The sequence below is a fragment of the Elephas maximus genome, chromosome 7, assembly GCF_024166365.1.
Source record: "Elephas maximus indicus isolate mEleMax1 chromosome 7, mEleMax1 primary haplotype, whole genome shotgun sequence".
Lineage (NCBI taxonomy): Eukaryota > Metazoa > Chordata > Mammalia > Proboscidea > Elephantidae > Elephas > Elephas maximus.
Window position 1 is genome coordinate 48,395,627 of NC_064825.1, and position 19,108 is coordinate 48,414,734.

The 19,108-nt window shown below is 37.7% G+C and overlaps 1 protein-coding gene across 6 annotated transcripts in view; it reads left to right on the forward strand.

The window, feature by feature from the left end:
* Positions 1-19,108, forward strand: part of C2CD3 (C2 domain containing 3 centriole elongation regulator) — a 187,131-nt gene that overhangs the window by 68,782 nt on the left and 99,241 nt on the right. For all 6 annotated transcript variants that reach the window (XM_049889842.1, XM_049889843.1, XM_049889840.1 and 3 more), the window contains exons 13-17: positions 1,497-1,619; positions 11,200-11,694; positions 12,852-13,003; positions 15,365-15,611; positions 17,735-17,915. In XM_049889842.1, coding sequence (XP_049745799.1) covers positions 1,497-1,619; positions 11,200-11,694; positions 12,852-13,003; positions 15,365-15,611; positions 17,735-17,915 — 1,198 coding nt within the window. The remainder of the gene's footprint in view (positions 1-1,496; positions 1,620-11,199; positions 11,695-12,851; positions 13,004-15,364; positions 15,612-17,734; positions 17,916-19,108) is intronic.

Genomic DNA, 19,108 nt, shown 5'->3' on the forward strand with positions numbered 1-19,108 from the left:
AAGTACACTTTAAAACATAGACTTGTTATTTTTCGTGATGGGAAAAGAGCAGTGAATGTGGATGTGGAGTGCTCAGTATAGCCAAGGTAAAAATGAGTGTTTGAGCACATGTGGACAGATATAGACATGAAGAGAATGTTTACAAATTGTAAATGTAACTAGTGTCAGTGAACAATTTGTGTGGAAATTGTCAAATGGGAACCTAACTTGCTGTATAAACTTTTACCAAAAACTCAAAAAAAAAAAAAAAACACAATGCTGTAATGCATATCTTTGTAATATTCCTTTGTGCATGTGCCAGAATATATTTAGGAAAATAATTTGTATTAATGAGATAAGGGTATATGCATTTTTAAATTCTGATCAATTAATGCCAAATTACCTACAAGTTTGTATCAATTTATACACCTTCCGGCAATGAATAAACATTAAACATCTTAATTTTTGTCAAAAAAAAAGAAACCTTGACAAAGATTTTTTAAAAAAGCAAAATTTCTCTATGATTCCATCACCAGGAAATAACTATTGTTAACATTTATGTGTATCTTTGTCTTTTTCAAATGAATACAAATGTGTAAATCTTTGACACTATTAGTATACTTTTATATGCAGTCTTTATCCTGCTTTTTCATTAACATTGTCGTGTTTTTATTCATTATTCTTCAAAAATATGTATGTAATCTTTTCCACATAATTTTTTAATATTTGAAAGTTTATAGTACTCTGCTGTTTTTACAAACATAGCAAATATTATTTATATTATTATAAAACTCTTAGTAAACATCATTTTAATGCCTGTGTAGTCTTCCATTGTAGGAATGTGCTATAATTTAACTTAATCATTCCTGATTATTAGACTCCCAATCATTTATAATTTTCAACTACTTTTAAAAAAATACTGGAAATAACGTATTTGTATAAATTTTTTTATTTATATATAACTGTTTACTGTATATTATTTCTTTTGAAGAAGTGGGATTACTGGGCCAAAAAAATAGGAATTTAAAGTTTTTTGTATTTATTACCAAATTTGTTTTCTAAAAGTATGTTCCCAGTTTATATTACCAACATCAGACATATGACAGTCTCTGTTTTTCCATACCCTTTGTGCCATCAGGTATATTAGTTTTTATAGTTTTACTAGCTTTAAAGGCAAAGATTTATGTAACCTAAATTTTATTTTTTTATTTTTAATAGTGAAGAACATTTTTCATAAAGATCTAACTCTTAAAAATAGTAAACGGTAATCATTCAACCGATTTGTGCCTTATGAAACCCTCTGTAATCTTTTACGGAGACATAGGGAAACCAGAAGGGATGTCAAAATATGGCAGAATATGGTATCCCACTTGGAGGGGGCTCAGTCAAATAATTAAGCTATTTACTTTATGAAGCATTGTGTCTTTTATTAACTGTTATATGTTGTCACTTCAGCTAAAGTCACCTGTGGCTCCTCTTTAATTTAACCTAAACTTTTTCTTTCCTTCTTCCCTTAGCCAGAAGTAATTGGATCTGCATCACTTCCTTTGCGAGCTGTCATTCAGTCAGAACTTCTTTCTTTCAGTGACCAGCTTCCAGTGCAACAGGAAAATGGTCAGACCCCACTTGGCCCCCTCAAGGTATATAGATACACACTCATGTAGTCAGAAATATTTACTGAGCACATAGTATTGTCTGGCACTGAGAATATAGCAGTAAATAAGAAAATAAAGATCTCTGCTAATACGGAGCTTATATTGAATTAGAGCAGCAGAAGCGCTGTGAAGGAAATAAATGGTACAGTGTGGTAGTGATCAAATGGGAGGAAGTAAGAGGCGGTGGTCAGGAAGGTCTCTCTGAGGAGGTGACATTTAACATGAGATTTTTTTTTTACATATATATACACACACATATACAGTTGCACTACACACTTTTTTATTCTTACACCCTTTGAGTAAGGTACAGACATGCCTCTTTTTCCTTAAATTCTTTAGGGTGTATTTCCTGAGACAAGGATGTTATCATACATAACACTGCACAGTTAAAAAAGGCATTGTAGTACTGATATTAATTCTGTCTATAGCCCATACACAAATTCACTGATTGTCTTAATACTTTCCTTTATAGCAAATTTTTCTCCAGTCATGTATCATCTGTTCTTTTTTTAATTATACCCATCAGTATTTTATTACTTCCATAAAAAATAAGTATGTATCTCTAAAAGATAATGACTTAACATAACCACAATATTATTACCATGTGTAAAATTTTATCAGTAATTTTTTTTTATTGTGCTTTAGGTGAAAGTTTACAGCACAATTTCTCATACAATATTTATACATGTTATGTGACATCATTAGTTGCAATCTTTATAATGTGACATCACGTTCCCCTTTCCACCCTGGGTTTCTTGTGTCCATTCGATCAGCTCCTGTCCCTTCCTGCCTTCTCATCCTGCCTCCGGACAGGAGCTGCCCATTTGGTCTCTTATATGCTTGAACTAAGAAGTACACTCTTCATGAGTATTATTGTATGTTTTATACTCCAGTCTAATCTTTGTGTAAAGAGTGGGCTTCAGGAATGGGTTTAGTTCTGGGTTAACAGAATGTCCGGCACCGTGGCTTCGAGGGTTCCTCCAGTCTCAGACTACTAAGTCTGGTCTTTTTACGTGAATTTGAGCTGTGCTTTGCTCCTCGTCCACTCCATCACGCACTCTCTGTTGTGTTCCCTGTCAGGGTGGTCCTTGATGGTACCCTGGCACCATCTAGTTCTTTTGGTCTCAGGCTGATGGAGCCTCTGGTTTACGTGGCCCTTTTATCTCTTAGACTAATATTTTTCTTGTGTCTTTGGTGCTTTTTATTCTCCTTTGCTCCAGGTGGGTTGAGACAAGTTCATGCATCTTAGATGACTGCCCGCAAGCTTTTAAGACCCCAGACATCACTCACCAAAGCGGGATGTAGAACATTTTCTTAATAAGCTTTGTTATGCCAGTTGACCTAGATGTCTCCTGAAACCGTGGTCCACAGACCCCAGCCCTAGCTACTCTGTCCCACAAAGTGTTTGGTTGTGTTCCAGAAACTTCTTAGCTTTTGCTTTAGACCAGTTGTGCTGACTTCCCCTGTATTGTGTGTTGTCCTTCCCTTCACCTAAGGTGATTCTTGTCTACTATCTAGTTAGTGAATTCCCCTTTCCCTCCCGCCTGATCCTCATAACCATCAAAGAATGTTTTCTTCTGTGTTTAAATCTTTTCTTGAGTTCTGATAATAGTAGTCTCATACAATATTTGTCCTTTTGTGACTGACTAATTTCACTCAGTGTAATACCCTCCAAATTGATCCATGTTGTAAGATGTTTCAAGAGTTCATCATTGTTCTTTATTGTTGCGTAGTATTCCATTGTGTGTGTGCACCTAATTTGTGTATTCCTTCATCTGCTGATGGGCACCGAGGTTGTTTCCATGTTTTTGCTATCGTGAACAGTGCTGCAGTAAACATGAGTGTGCATGTATCTATTCATGTGACGGCTCTTAATTTCTCTAGGATATATTCCAAGGAACAGCATCGCTGGATCGCATGGAACTTCTGTTTCTAGCTTTTTAAGGAAGCACCAAATCAGTTTCCCAAGTAGTTGTACCATTTTACATTCCCACCAGCAGTGCTCCCCTCTCTCCACAACCTCTCTGACATTTATTATTTCATATTTTTTGGATTAGTGCCAGTTTTGTTGGGGTGAGATAGTATCTCATTATAGTTTTGATTTGTAATTCTGTAATAGCAAATGATCATGAGCATTTCCTCATGTATCTGTTAACTGCCTGAATGTCATCTTTGGTGAAGTATCCATATGTTTTACCCATTTTTTTTTTTAATGTGCTTTAAGTGAAAGTTTACAAACCAAGTCAATCTCTCATACAAAAACTTACATACACCTTGCTGTACACTCCTAGTTGCTCCCTCTAACGAGACAGCACACTCCTTCCCTCCGCTCTCTGTTTTTGTGTCTATTCGGCCAGCTTCTGACCCCTCTACCCTCACATCTCTTCTCCAGACAGAGGCTGCCCGCATAGTCTTATGTGTCTTCTTGATCCAAGAAGCTCACTCTTCACCAGTGTCATTTTCTTTCCCATAGTACAGTCCAATACGTGTCTGAAGCGTTGGCTTTGGGAATGGTTCCTGTCTTGGGCTAACAGAAGGTCTGGGGACCATGACCTCTGGGGTCCTTCTAGTCTCAGTCAGACCATTAAGTCTGGTCTTCTTATGAGAATTTGAGGTCTGCATCCCACTGCTCTCCTGCTCCCTCAGGGGTTCTCTGTTGTGTTTCCTGTCAGGGCAGTCACTGGTTGTAGCTGGGCACCGTCTAGTTCTTCTGGTCTCAGGCTGATGTAATCTCTGGTTTATGTGGCCCCTTCTGTCTCTTGGGCTCATAATTACCCTGTGTCTTTGGTGTTCTTCATTCTCCTTTGCTCCAGGTGGGTTGAGACCGGTTCATTTTTGTCCATTTTTTAATTGGATTGTTTGTCTTTTTGTTGTTGAGGTTTTGCAGTATCTTGCAGATTTTAGAGATTAGATACTGATCAGGTTTGTCATAGCCAAAATTTTTTCTCAGTCTGTAGGTTCTGTTTTTTACTCTCCTGGTGAAGTCTTTTGATGAGCATAAGTGTTTGGTTTTTAGGAGCTCTCAGTTATCTAGTTTTTCTTCTGGTGTTTTTTGCATTGTAGTTATGGTTTGTATTCTGTTTATGTCCGGTATTAGGGCTCCTGGTATTGTCCCTATTGTTTCTTTCATGATCTTTATCATTTTAGATTTTATATTTAGGTCGTTGATCCATTTTGAGGTATGGTGTGAAGTATGGGCCTTGTTTCATTTTTTTGCAGAAGGACATTCAGTTATGCCAGCATCATTTGTTAAAGAGACTGCCTCTTCCCCATTTAACGAACTTTGGGCCTTTGTCAAATATCAGCTGCTTTGTCAGATATCAGTTCTGTTCCATTGGTCTATGTATCTGTTGTTGTACCAGTACCAGGCTGTTTTGACTACCGTGGGGGTATATAAAAGGTTCTAAAATCGGGTAGTGTGAGGCCTCCTACTTTGTTCTTCCTCTTCAGTAATGCTTTAATTATCTGAGGCCTCTTCCCTTACTATAGGAAGTTGGTGATTTGTTTCTCCATCTCATTAAAAAATGATGTTAGAATTTGGATCAGGATTGCATCGTACCTGTAGATCACTTTAAATAGAATTGACATTTCACAATGTTCATTCTTCCTATCCATGAGCGTGATATGTTTTTCCACTTATGTAGATCTCTTTTGGTTTCTTGCAGTAATGTCTTGTAGTTTTCTTTGTATAGGTCTTTATGTCTCTGGTTAGGTTTATTCCTAAGTATTTTATCTTCTTGGGGGCTATGGTAAATGGTATCGATTTGGCGATTTCCTTTTCAAAGTTGTCTTTGTCGGTGTAGAGGAATCCAACTGATTTTCGCATGTTTATCTTGTACTTGATACTTTGCTGAAATATTCTATTAGTTCCAGTAGCTTTCTTGTAGATTCTTTGGAGTTTTCTGTGTATAAGATCATATCATCTGCAAATAGGGATACTTTTACTTCTTCCTTACCAATTTGGATGCCATATATTTCTTTTTTTTGCCTTATGCTTTGATTAGGACCTCCAGCACAATACTGAATAAGAGTGGTAATAAAGGGCATCCTTGTCTGGCTCTTGTTCTAAAGGGGAATGCTTTCAGACTCAGTTTAGGATGATGTTGGATGTTGGCTTTGTATAAATGCCCTTTATTATGTCAAGGAATTTCCCTCCTATTCCTATTGGGCTGAGAATTTTTATCAAGAATGGGTGTTGGACTTTGTCAAATGCCTTTTCTGCATCAATTGATAAGATCATATAGTTCTTTTGTTTTATTTATGTGATAGATTACATTGATATTCTAATGTTGAACCATCCCTGCATACCCAGTATGAATCCCACTTGGTCATGATGAATTACTTTTTTTTTGATATATTGTTTAATTCTGTTAGCCAGAATTTTGTTGAGGATTTTTTCATCTGTGTTCATGAGAGATATTGGTCTGTAATTCTTTTTGTGGTGTCTTTACCAGGCTTTGGTATCAGGGTTATGCTGGCCTCATAGAATGAGTTCAGGAGTATTCCATTTTTTTTCCTATGCTCTGAAATACCTTTAGTAGTACTGGTGTTAACTCTTCTCTGAAAGTTTGGTTGAATTCTCCAGTGAAGCCATCAGGGCCAGGGCTTTTTTTTGTTGAGAGTTTTTTTTTTTTATTATTACGTCTTCAATCTCTTCTTTTGTTATAGGTTTATTTAGTTTTTCTACCTCGGTTTGTGTTAGTTTAGCTAGGTAGTGAGATTCTAGAAATTTGTGCGATTCTAGAAATTTGTCCATCTCTAGGTTTTCAAATTTGTTGAAGTATAGTTTTTCATAGTATTCTGTTATGATCCTTTTAATTTTAGTTGGGCCTCTTGTGATATCGCCCATCTCATTTCTTATTCAGGTTATTTACTTCCTCTCCTGTTTTTCTTTTGTCAGATTGGCCAGTGGTTTATCGATTTTGTTGATCTTTTCAAAGAACCAGGTTTTGGTCTTATTTACTCTTTCAATTGTTTTTCTATTCTGGACACCCTAGTGGCATAGTGGTTAAGTGCTACAGCTGCTAACCAAAAGGTCGGCAGTTTGAATCCACCAGACGCTCCTTGGACACTCTATGGGGCAGTTCTACTCTGTCCTATAGGGTTGCTATGAGTCAGAATTGACTCGATGGCAACAGGTTTTTTTATTTCACATATTTCTGCTCTTCATCTTCGTTTTTTCCTTTCTTTTTGTGCCTGAGGGCTTCTTTTGCCGCTGTCTTTCTGTTTCTTCAAGTTGTAGGGTTAATGTATTGATTTTGGCCCTTTCTTTTTGGATGTGTACATTTATTGCTATAAGTTGACCTCTGAGCATTGCTTTTGCTATGTCCCAAAGGTTCTGATAAGATGTGGTTTCATTCTCATTTGATTCTGTGAATTTCTTTATTCCATCCTTGATTTATTCTATAACCCAATAGTTTTTGGGAAAGGTGTTGTTCAATTTCCACATATTTGATTTTTTCCTTGCTTTTTCTGTTATTGACCTCTACTTTTATGGCTTTATGGTCAGAAAAGATGCTTTGTAATATTTCAGTGTTTTAAATTCTGTTAAGGCTTGCTTTGTGGCCTAACATGTGGTCTCTTCTGGAGAATGTTCCATGTACGTTGGAAAAGAAAGTATACTGGGCTGCTGTGGGTGGAGTGTTCTGTATATGTCTGTGAGGTCGCGTTGGTTGATTGTGGCATCTAGATGTTCTGTCCTCCACTGAAAGTGGTGTGTTGAAGCCTCCTACTCTTATTGTGAAGCTGTCTATTTCTCCTTTCAATGGTGCTAGAGTTTATTTTATGTATTTTGGAGCCCTATCATTGGATGTGTATATATTAATCATGGTTATGTCCTCCTGGTGTATTGACCCTTTAATCATTATGTAGTGTCCTTCCTTATCCTTTGTGGTAGATTTTGCTTTAACATCTATTTTGTCAGAGATTAATATTGCCACTTCTGCTCTTCCTTGGTTGTTGTTTGCTTGATGTATTTTTTCCATCCTTTGGGGTTTAGTTTGTGTCTTTGACTCTAAGATGTGTCCCTTGTAGGCAGCATATAGACGGACCGTGTCTTTTTAATCCATTCTGCCACTCTGTCTCTTTATTGGTGCATTTAGTCCATTTACGTTCAGTGTAATCATAGATTGGTGTAGTTTAGTGCTGTCATTTTGATGTTTTTTTTTTTGTGGTGTTGACAGTTTCTTTGTTCCACTTAATTTTGTGTGCTGAGTCGTTTTCTTTATGTATTTTCTTTTTATCTTTTTCATTATTATTTATTTTGTATTTGCTGAGTCTTTATGTTTTTCTTCTTTTTTATTTTGATGGGTAGATTTCTTAGTTTCCTTTGTGGTTACCTTAAAATTTACCTCTATTTTTTTAAATTTAAACTGATCTTTTATTTCTTGATACCACCTTAACTTCCTCTCCATGTGAAAGTTCTGTGACTACACTGTTTAGTCCCTGTTTTTTGTTTCAGTGTTGTCATCATTTACATATTGACATCTGTGTTTCCCTATTTTTAGTGTTTTAGCTTTGACTTAATTTTGTGACTTCCCTATCTGAGTTGGTAATCTAGTTGTTCTGTCCTGTGTTCTAGTCTTGGGTTGTTATCTGATATTATTGGTTCTCTAGCCAGGGGGCTCCCTTTAATATTTCTTGTAATTTTGGTTTGGTTTTTACAAATTCCCTTAGCTTCTGTTTATCTGTAAATGTCCTAATTTCGCCTTCATATTTGAGGCACAGTTTTGCTAAATATATAATTCTTGGCTGGCGACTTTTGTCCTTCAAGGCTTTATGTATGTCATTCCATTGCCTTCTTGCCTACATGGTTTCTGCTGAATAGTCTGAGCTTGGACTAATGTACTCTCCTTTGTAGGTGACTTTTCATTTATCCGTAGCTGCTCTTAAAATTCTCCTTTTATCTTTGGGTTTGGCAAGTTGATTATAATATGTCTTGGTGACCAGCTTTTAGGATCTACTGTGTGTGGGGTTCGATGAGTTTCTTGGATGGATATCTTGTCGTCTTTCACGGTATCAAGGAAGTTTTCTGCCAGCAAATCTTCAGCAATCCTCTGTATATTTTCTCTTATCCCCCCAGGTCTGGTACTCCAATCACTCATAGGTTATTCCTCTTGATGGTGTCCCACATAATTCTTAGGGTTTCTTCATATTTTTAAGCTCTTTTGTCTGATTTTTCCTCAAACAAATTGATGTCAAGTGTTTTATCTTCATTCTCACTGATGCTGACTTCCATTGCCTCAATTCTGGTCTTATGACTTTCTATTGAATTGTCTAATTCTGAAATTTTATTGTTAATCTTTTGAATTTCTATTTGCTGTTTCTCTATGGATTCTGTTAAATTCGTCGTTCTGATCTTGTATAGCTTTCCTGAATTCCTCTGTTGCTCTGTCTCTGTGTTCCTTGGCTTGGGCTGAGTTTTGTCTGATCTCCTTCCTGATCTCTTGAAGAGCTCTGTATATTAATCTTTTGAATTCTACCTCTGGTAATTCTAGGACCTCCTCTCCCTACAGAAGGTTTCCTGATGCTTTGTTTTGTTGGCTTGCTGGAGCCATCTTGATCTGCTTCTTTATGTGATTTGATATTGACTGTTCTCTGAGCCATCAATAAGTTATTATATTTATTGTATGTTTGCTTAGTGTGTTCTAGCTTTTTGTTTTGTTTTGTTTTGATATGCCCAAATAGGCTGGGCACATGAGCTACTTTGGTTATTGGCGTCTTTGAAGCTCTCACGTCCTGTCACCAGGTGGTTAGAGCTACGCCAAAGTGTGCGAGCCCAGGAGTCCATTTACTTTTCTTGTTTGGATTCAGCTCAGATGTCCAGGTCATCAGTCACCACATGTGTGGTGCAGGCTATCACCTACAGTCCTAGACTGGCAGGGCTACATGGGGGTGATTGGAGCAAGCACAGGTATCTGGCTGCAGTAGGGGCTATGTGCTGAGCAAGGTAGGGGGCTGATGGCTGCCTCTGAGTGCCTAGGTAGAAGGCGTGTCCCTGTCCCCTAAGCACGTAGTTGGGTGAGTTTTGTAGCCAGACTTTGGGGACCCAGTGCTATTGTCTGTGAGGACTGGGAGGCACCACTTATTCTTGGTGATTTTTTTTTTTTTAAGCCAAGACTGGTTTGGGCGTGATTAGTCCTGAGTACCTGGCTTAGGGGAGTTAGTGGAGTTTTTTTTTTTTTTTTTTTTTTTGGTTTGTTTGGTTTTTTTTCCCTAAAGCCAAGAGACTGGTTTGGGAGCAATAGGTCCTATTTCCCGTTTAGGGAGGGTGGCAGTTGTTGAATACTGCCAGACTGGTATCAGAGCAGAGCAGGGAGGGGGATGGGCAAGGGAAAAGGAGGCACTTTCCACTATGAAATTCTTAGAGGGAGAGGGGTTATTTTGATCCTGTGCAGTAGTTTAGACGCTTGCACTTAACTTTCATAGATCCAGCCCCACTTCCCATTGGCTCTGGAGGCTTCTGTGGACTCTCCACCTCCTGGTCTCTCCCAACGTAGTAAAATGTGTTCTGAGTGCTACTGCTTGCCTCAGCCTGCATGTATCAGCTGATCCAGCCTGCAGGGTACCAGCTCACTCAAGCCTGTGACTTCATCTCTGCTTCTGAACTGTCTCTCCTTTCCACTTTCACTCAGTCCAGCTCCTCAACTTTGTCTTTGATATTGAGGGCTCCTAGGTTGCCACATGTAATCAATTCACTTGTTTTTTCAGGTCTTTGTTGTAAAAGGAACCACAGGAAGCCTCCATCTTTGCCCCACCTTCCCTCATCCTTTGTATTTAGTTGTCACATCTCTCTGATCTCCTTTCATCTGGAACAGTTCTGCAGCCTTTCTTTATCTTTCACGACATTGGTATTTTTTGAAAAAGTAAGACCAGTTGTTTTGTAGAACATCCCTCCATTTGAGTTCATCTGAATCAGTTATTAAGATGGTGATTGCAAAGTGGTAATTTTTCTAACTCCACCATTTACTGTGCTTTTTTTTGATTAGCATTCTACTATATGGAAGAGTGGAGCCCTGGTGGCACAGTCGTTAAGAGCTCAGCTAATTAGCCAAAAGGTCGGCAATTCAAATTCACCAGCTGCTCCCTGGAAACCCTATGGGGCAGTTCTACCCTGTCCTGTAGGGTCAGTATGAGTCAGAATCGACTCGATGCCAGTGGGTATATTGGAGAGTTATCCCTTTTCTTGTATTTATTGATATCAATATGAACATATCAGTTGTTATATTATTCAGTAAGTTATAATCCATTGCTGTTATTAATCATTTTGATGTTCAAATTGTCCCAGATTTGGCCAGCAGAAGTCCCTTTATCTGGCTTCTGTGGCCTTTCATCATTTCTCCATCATTTTATGAGCGCTCATTTTCTGACAAAAAAAGATATTCCAGGCTTATATTATTGATAAATCATCTCCCTAGCTTTTTTTAGTCTTGGCAAGTTAATCTATACACAGTGTGTTAATGGTCTTGATATTACAGTGTTTGAGGACACACTAATTCATTTCCTAACAACCTGATTCTGATTCTAGGTGACGTTGTTACTGACTCTTTTCCTTTTATGTTTATAGGTAACTGTGGAGCTTGTTACAGGTAACAAAGATTTCACTGGTGTCAATACTAAGCTTAGTAGCGGTACCCAGCAAACCCCACTTTGTGCTCTTGCAAGTCCAGATAAAATGCCGCCAGAAACTAACCAACATGTTACTGGGGCCAAAAATCCACAGTCCCTAAATCAAAATCATGAGGAAACTGCAAAGAAAGAACAGAATTTGTTGCTCCTCCGCCCAAAGTCACCAAGCCCTGTAGCACCAAATCCTTCAACCATCATGGCTATGCCAGCTTCCCACAATTTCGTAAATGAAACAAGTGAGTCAGCAGAAGAGAGTTCTTTACTGTTGCATGTGCTGTTAATGGTGCCAGATGGAAAAGATTTCATTACTGGAGAATCTGAGAAACAACTACCATGCAACGTTTATTTAAATTGTAAACTCTTCAGCACAGAGGAAGTCACCAGATCTGTCATCGCGTGGGGCACAGCACAACCAGTCTTTAACTTTTCTCAGGTAACTTCATACATGTCTTAACATTCCATATCCATTAAGGATGTGTGGGGGTGGGAGACAAATGTTTCCCAAATGATAATTCCATCTGAAAAGGAACCTAGAATGTTCAGACTGGAAGGGATCTTTACAACCATCTGGTATGCCATACAATCCCGCTATAGAATGGCAAAAGGAAAAGACATTTACAACATTGTAAAACTGTTTGTGCCTTTCTTTCTGTTCAGTCTCAGTTGATATGAGTTCCTACTGTTTCTTCTGTCTGAGTTGTGATCCTATTCCTTTTTATTTCCCATAGGACTCTTGATCAGTTAAGCATCCCCTTTCCTTCCTGTATCTTCAGTCTCTATTGTATTTATTTTTCTCACTCTCGTTTATTCCTCAGTTTATTTCAGTATTCATCAGTATTCATGTTTTCAGTTTTTGCCTTTCATGTTTTCTATTGGTTTCATTATTATGGCTTCTCTTCCTTCTGCCGTTAAAGTTGTTACAACAGCTTCCCACCAACCAAAAGGGTTCCTTTAAATTCGTGGACCCATTAATTTAACTGAGCTGCTCTTGGCTCTAGATCAGTGGATCTCTTTGTGACTTCTTTTTTCTCTTACTAGTTGGCTAATTCCAGAGTAATTTTACGTTGAAAATCCAGATGGATGATTGGTGTTGTTATGTACCATAACACTTATTGGGCAGAGCTTTTTACGCTAGACCATTTCATAAAATACCATCCAGCCAATGGATTGGCCGACCTTGATAAGATGTTTCAACCTTATCCAAATCTGTAGCCATCCTTGTTTCAAAAACATCCTTTTCTTAGGTAGAGTTTACGAATAGGTGGAAAGGATTGCATGAGCTTGGCAGGCAGCATGTTAAACATGTCTAACAATCTTCGCTGTATCCCCGAAGTTCCATTTGTGAGCTTTGTCGTCAGAGAACTCATACTGCCTTGTATTTGGCCTTGAAATGGTGGTCTCTAACGCTAGACTGGTTTCTCTTGAGAATACAGAGTAGGCTTTATTCTGATGTCTTCAGCTCCTGGCACTACACATGGCACACAGGTTTTCAGTAAATGCTTGTTGAATAAATGTATAAATTAATCATTTATCTCAGGTATGGGTCTTTATTTTGTTTTGTTTTGTTTTTGGCTGTTCCCTCTCCCCCAGGTGATTCCTGTCTCTCTGTCTTCCAAATACCTGGAAAGGCTTAAAAACAATATGATGATAATTGAAACTTGGAACAAGGTGCGGAGCCCAGGACAGGACAAGCTGCTCGGGCTGGTGAAACTCCCCCTCCATCAATTTTACATGTCATTCAAGTAAATAGGCTATTTTGGAGTTCTCTATTTTGCATCTTTAACTTTGTATGGGCTGAAGAAGAATTCTTTTGGTTTGCAAGCATGACAAGCCCAGTAATAGCTTGGAGGATTTCTCTTAAATTCACCACAGTTGCCCTTTTTGTTTTTTTAAGTAGTCTTATAGGTACTGCTTACCATGCTTCAGGCACAGTGCTTAGTACTTTATATACGTTAGGTCATTTAATCCTCACAACAACCCTCTTAGGCAGGTACTATCATTTTTCCTATTTTAAAGATGAGTTAACAGAGCCACAGAGGAGTTAAACAATTTGTCAGTTATGTCACGAATAGAGATTTACAGCATTGGAAACCCTATGGGGTCACTATGCGTTATAATCAACTTGATGGTGGTGGGTTTGGTTTTTGGTTTTGTAACCTTATAAGAGAGTCTACCCTCTTCACCAAGAAGCTGCTGCTGAAGGTTATTACCTCACAAAACATATGGTTTGTCTGTCTGTCAAAACTTCAGTATTACCCAATCAGCTATTTTTGTAGAAATCAATAAGATCTCTATAGTGAGCATTGTCCTTTAGGAACTCAGATTTGATTGCCGTACCTCACTTTGTCACCCAGATGGAGTGTTGATTTATCTGAAGGTTATTTCTATCCTCAGTACAGACTGTTTTTTATTTTGATTTAAGGTTCTGATCTTTCATTATTTTAGCACTGACCTCTTTGCAGCAGCCTTCTCATGATTGTATGTTTTAAATGTTGTGTTTTATATTTTATAAAGAGCACTTTTATGAGCACTACCTCATTTGAGCCTTGCTGTAACCCTGTAAGGAAACCCTGGTGGTGTAGTAGTTAAGAGCTACGGCTACTAACCAAAAGGTCCGCAGTTCGAATCCACCAGGTGCTCCTTGGAAACCATAAGGGGCAGTTCTACTCTGTCCTATAGGGTTGCTATGAGTCAGAATCAACTCAACAGCAGTGGGTTTGGTTTTTGGTGGTGCAGTGGTTACAGTGATCGACTGCTAACCAAAAGGTTGGTGGTTCAAAACCACCAGCAGCTCCGCAGGAGAAAGATTTGGTAGTCTGCTTCCGTAGAGATTTATAGCATTGGAAACCCTGTGGGGTCGCTATGGTTGTAATCGACTTGACGGCAGTGGGTTTGGTTTTTGATTTTGTAACCCTATAAAGTATTATCATTATTCCCATTTTGCAAATGAGAAACTTTTCCTCTGACTTAAACAAGCCACTTAATTTCTCTGGCATTCTTCTCCTTATCTTTAAAATGAGGGTGATGATAGATCCCTTATCTCTTTTGTGTAATAATTATAAGGATCCAGTGAGAAAATAAATGGGCAAGTCTTGTGTGAACAGTTAAATACTTAATGATGGTAACATTGGAAAGCATAATCAGGCTAAGGAGAACTACTGGAATCACGTATGCCACTGTCAGCTGTAGGCTTTTGGCTTTTCCCCCTGTTTTTAGTTGTGGTATTAGTCGGGTCTGGTATTTTTCTTCCCCTCTCATTCCATTAGACCCCATTCTTTCCTGAAAGAGCGTAAAACAATAACAAATAATAGCCACCAATTTCTGAACACTTACCACGTACCAAGCATCATTGCTGGTATTTTATATTTATCTCAGTTTAGTCCTAACAACAGCTCTGTGATGGAAATTTTATTATCTACATTTTGCAGATGAGGAATCAGACTTAGGTTAAATTACCCAGAGTCACACAGCAGGTAGGTGACGGAGCTAAGATTCAGCATTTGGACGTTAGGATCATATGGATCAGAGTTTGAATCTCAGCTCAACTTCGTACTAGTTGTGTATCCTTAACTAAGTTACTTAACCTTTCTGAATTTAGCTTTTCTCATGTATTAGTAGTGGGTAATACCAACCTTTGCTGCATTAGGAGGATTAGAAACAACGTATGTAAAGTGTCTACCACATACCACATAGTAGATGCTCAGTAGAGGGCAGATATTATTGGTAATAATGTTATCCAAATCTTACCTGCTAGACTCCAAAACCACATTCTTTCCAGTTTTCCACACTTGCCTCCCTGTAAAATAGTGCTATTCAGCAAGCTGCTGAGACACTGTTCAATCCAGACACTAGGCTTGGGGCCTTGATAATACAGAGATAAATTAGACCTATCCCCTGCCCCCAGACTACTACATTTTGAATTTATCTGCCTGGTAATTTTTATTTGATGGATTACTGATGGAATCATACTTAAAAAACTACTATTCTCTAGTTGTAGATCCATTTTTAACAAACTGAGAAAACAAGCCAAATAAGAAGTGAAACAGTCCTGTGACATGATTGATGATTGTTATTTGCTCATCTACAATTTCTCCCCACTCTAGAGATCCTAAGATTTCTCGCCTGCTCCTTGGTGCTCAGTACCCAGTTGTTGCGGTGGACAGCTACATGCCTGTGATAGATGTGTTCTCAGGCCACCAGAATGGGAGCCTTCGAGTCTTTTTAGCTATGGGCTCTTCGGATCAGATAATAACACTGCAAAGATTAAAGAATGAAGAAGGAACACTCCCGCCCTTCAGCCCTAGGCCAGCCCATTTCCTGGACCAGCCATCTAAAGCATCTGTTGCTATGGTAGTGACTAAACACTTAATTGTTCACAAAAACCATAATCTCATTTTATCTTGCACATTTTAGTAAAACCAATGCCCAAATCCTTATTTCATTAATGAGAGGCTGAATGAAAGAGTGTAACTTGAACTCTCAGGCTTCCTATAAATCAAATGAATCATTAGTATTTTTCTGATATGGTTTAAATGGATCTCTGTGTCCCTCTGAGCTCCCTGAATTTATAAGAAAATCTAATTGGGCAACGAAATCTTAATCCTATAATTTACCTAGTTGCCTTTAAAAAAGTGGGGTGCTGTGGAGATTATAAATGTGAACCAGCAAGATCTTACTTGGTTACCTGGCTAAGGCCATATTGGAAAGTTAATAGTGAGGTTCCTTGCTTTTCTGCTATAACTTAAAAGTAATTTGTTTTATACGGCACTCTACAATTAAGGAAACACATTGATATACTTTGTCTTGATAGTTTATTTCCCTAACAATTCTGTGAAGTGGATCATTGTGAGATTCAAAGGGAATATGGTACTTGTCCAAGGCCACATAGCTAAGAGTGGGAGAATTGGGTTTCAGGCAGATCTTCTGACTGCCAAGTCCAGTCTTCATTCCACTATATCATGTTGTACTGTATCTTACACTTAGTATCTTTACAAGTATAGCCAAATCACAGTCTCCACACTATTAAAATATGTAATTTTTTAAAATGTGAATCTGAGTGACACATTTAAATGTCTCTTCTAGCATGGAAAGAACATTAGGAAAATATCCATTGGTAGAGTATCGTTTATTCATATGTTTTGAATTCTAAACCTTTCTTTGCTATTTCTGTTAGATATTGGTGTCTATCAATAAATAATAGTGTTTTTTAATTTAAAAATTAAAAGCACAAATAATGTAATTTTCCCAGATCTGGTTAGGTGTTATATGACCCTCACTTTGTAGTGTAAACTCAGATTTTGTTAAATTCCATACTAAAACTTAGAAACTGTACGAGTATCAGTATGAGCAGAGAGGAAGTTCTTAGAAGGTTTGCCCGTGAGGCTAGATATCTACAAATACAGTTGTTTTTCCCTCTACACTCCTTTGCCTCATCCAGTTGAGAATCTGCTGAACTGAATTATTAAATTCCTATAATACTATATGGCCAAATTAAGGAACTGATGTGATTTGGAGATTTTTTTTTCCCCCTGAAATTTTTTTTTTTTTTTTTTTGGGCCTCCAAGGAATCAAATTGCAAGTTTCCTGTTTCCCTAAGGAAACTTTGAACAGATATTGCTGACATATGTTTTTAGATTTCAGAGTGAAGACCTAATGCTATCTCGGTTCCAAATTTATTGGATTGGTTGTTAGAATATTAAATACATATAAATCCTACAGTCTGACCCTGTCTGAATACTGAATCCCCCCCTTTGAGTGTTCCCAACAATTAGTTGCCTGGTGTCTGCTAAAGCTGTATAGAATATAGGTAAAGAACACTGGCTTTGGAGCTAGGCTACCTGAACTCACACCGTGGATCCACTGCTTATTAATACGCACATTAAATTAGCTGATATAAGTGAAGTACTTGGCATATTGCCTATAGTAAATATTAAATACATTATTAATAGTTATTAGTAGCAGTACCTTTAGTAACTGTATTCACCACCTTCCCAAGTAGTCCATACCATTATTGGACAGTCCAAATACTGTTATTTCCAACTTTAGTAGATGGTAACTAGGTAAGTTAATAACTATTCATTTTATTTCAAATATGTAGTTTTTATCCTTTTAAGGAAATAGTCTTCTGTTTTGAGTGTACTAAGGCTATTATCAGGAACAAATGTGAATTTTATCAAATACTTCTTCAGCATTTATTGAGTTATTTTTTTTTCCTTCGTTCCATTAACATGCTGAATTGCATTAATGGATTTCCTAATATTGACTCAGTCTCAGTCTAGAGTAAATCCTACTTATTCTGATTTATTGTATTGAGCAGTTGTGAGATCTGTACACAATGAAAATTAATTATCTGTTTATTATCAGTTTTTTTTTTAATTACACTTACTTGTTCACCTATACTCAGACTCCACAGAGAAGCAGGAATATTCTAAGCAAGTTACTCTTTAAAGCCCACCAGTGCTTCTGTTTAATAGGCAGAGGGCCAAGGAAGTGGATTGATGGAGCACCATTTTGAGTTCCACGTAGAGAAGGTTAAAGGATTAGCCCCTCTTCAGGCAACAGTTTGGGGAGAAGCAGATTGTTACGTCCAGTACTACTTTCCAGCTCAAGACTCACAATACAGTGTGCTAGAAGGACCTGAGTTCCTTGAAAATGGTAAGTTTGGGAGATTATGCCTTCTCATTCTTATATGGTCATTTTTATACATATACTTAGGAATTTTTTTCCTGTGTGAATTTTATGTGCCTGAATGTTTATAGTCTTACTTGGGCACTAAGGTAGGAAATGGGCTAATTTTTTACTTTTATTTTTTTTAATTGTTTCATGTAGCTTTTTATTTTGATTTGATATCAAATTTATAAAAAAGTTGCAAGAATAGTACAAAGAACTTCTGTATACCCTCTACCCAGATCCACCAAGTATTTACATTTTACTCTATTTTATATCATTTACATGCCTACTCACTCTACCCATCTATATGTATAGTAACTTTTTTCTGAACCTGGCAACAGGTTTTGGACCATAATGACTAAAAAAAAAAAAAAAAAAGTTTTTTTTTTAATCATTATACCACCTTATATCAAAAGCAATTGTTCTCAACTACTGTCACAATTTTGTCTCTGTACGTTCTAGATAGTATTTAGTCAAGTCTTGTGACTTAGTTTGGGTTATCTTAAGGAACAAAACCAATGAGATGTATATATACAGTATTTTTATGCAAACAACATGTACCTTCTACTTTTGTTTGCCAACTGCGCCTTCCCCCTCCCGCAAAGCATTTTCATAAGCATGATACGCTAATTTTTTTTTTTACAGCAACATGTAAAAAAAATTGACAGCAGTGCTTACAAAAATACCTTGCTGGGGTAGGGTGTGGTTGGTAAATGAATGTAGAAGGGCGCATTATTTGCATAAACATGCAGCATAGAGGTATAGATATTTACTTCAGGGATTGGCTTATGCAATTGTAGGGCTGGCAGGTCCAAAATTCATGGGTCAGGCAGCAGGCTGGAGACTTCTGCAGGCTTACGTCCCTAAATTCATAGGTCAGGCCATGAGAAGAGTGCAGCATCAATAGAGAGAGAGAGCAATCTCTGCCAGAATATCCGTTTATATTCTGGAGGCAGACCACACCTCCAAGGAAACTTCCTGTTCAGCTGGTTGGTTGATTACCTCAGACCCCATCATGGAAGGTGATTACATTACATTACGTTATGGAACAGCAGCCAATCCAGTATCTAGCCAAAGCACTAAGAATCATAGCCTAGCCAAACTGACACATGGAATTAACTGTCACATCTTGCCTTTACTCCAGCTTGCCTTTCAGTGTTAAAAGGAATTAGAAGAGG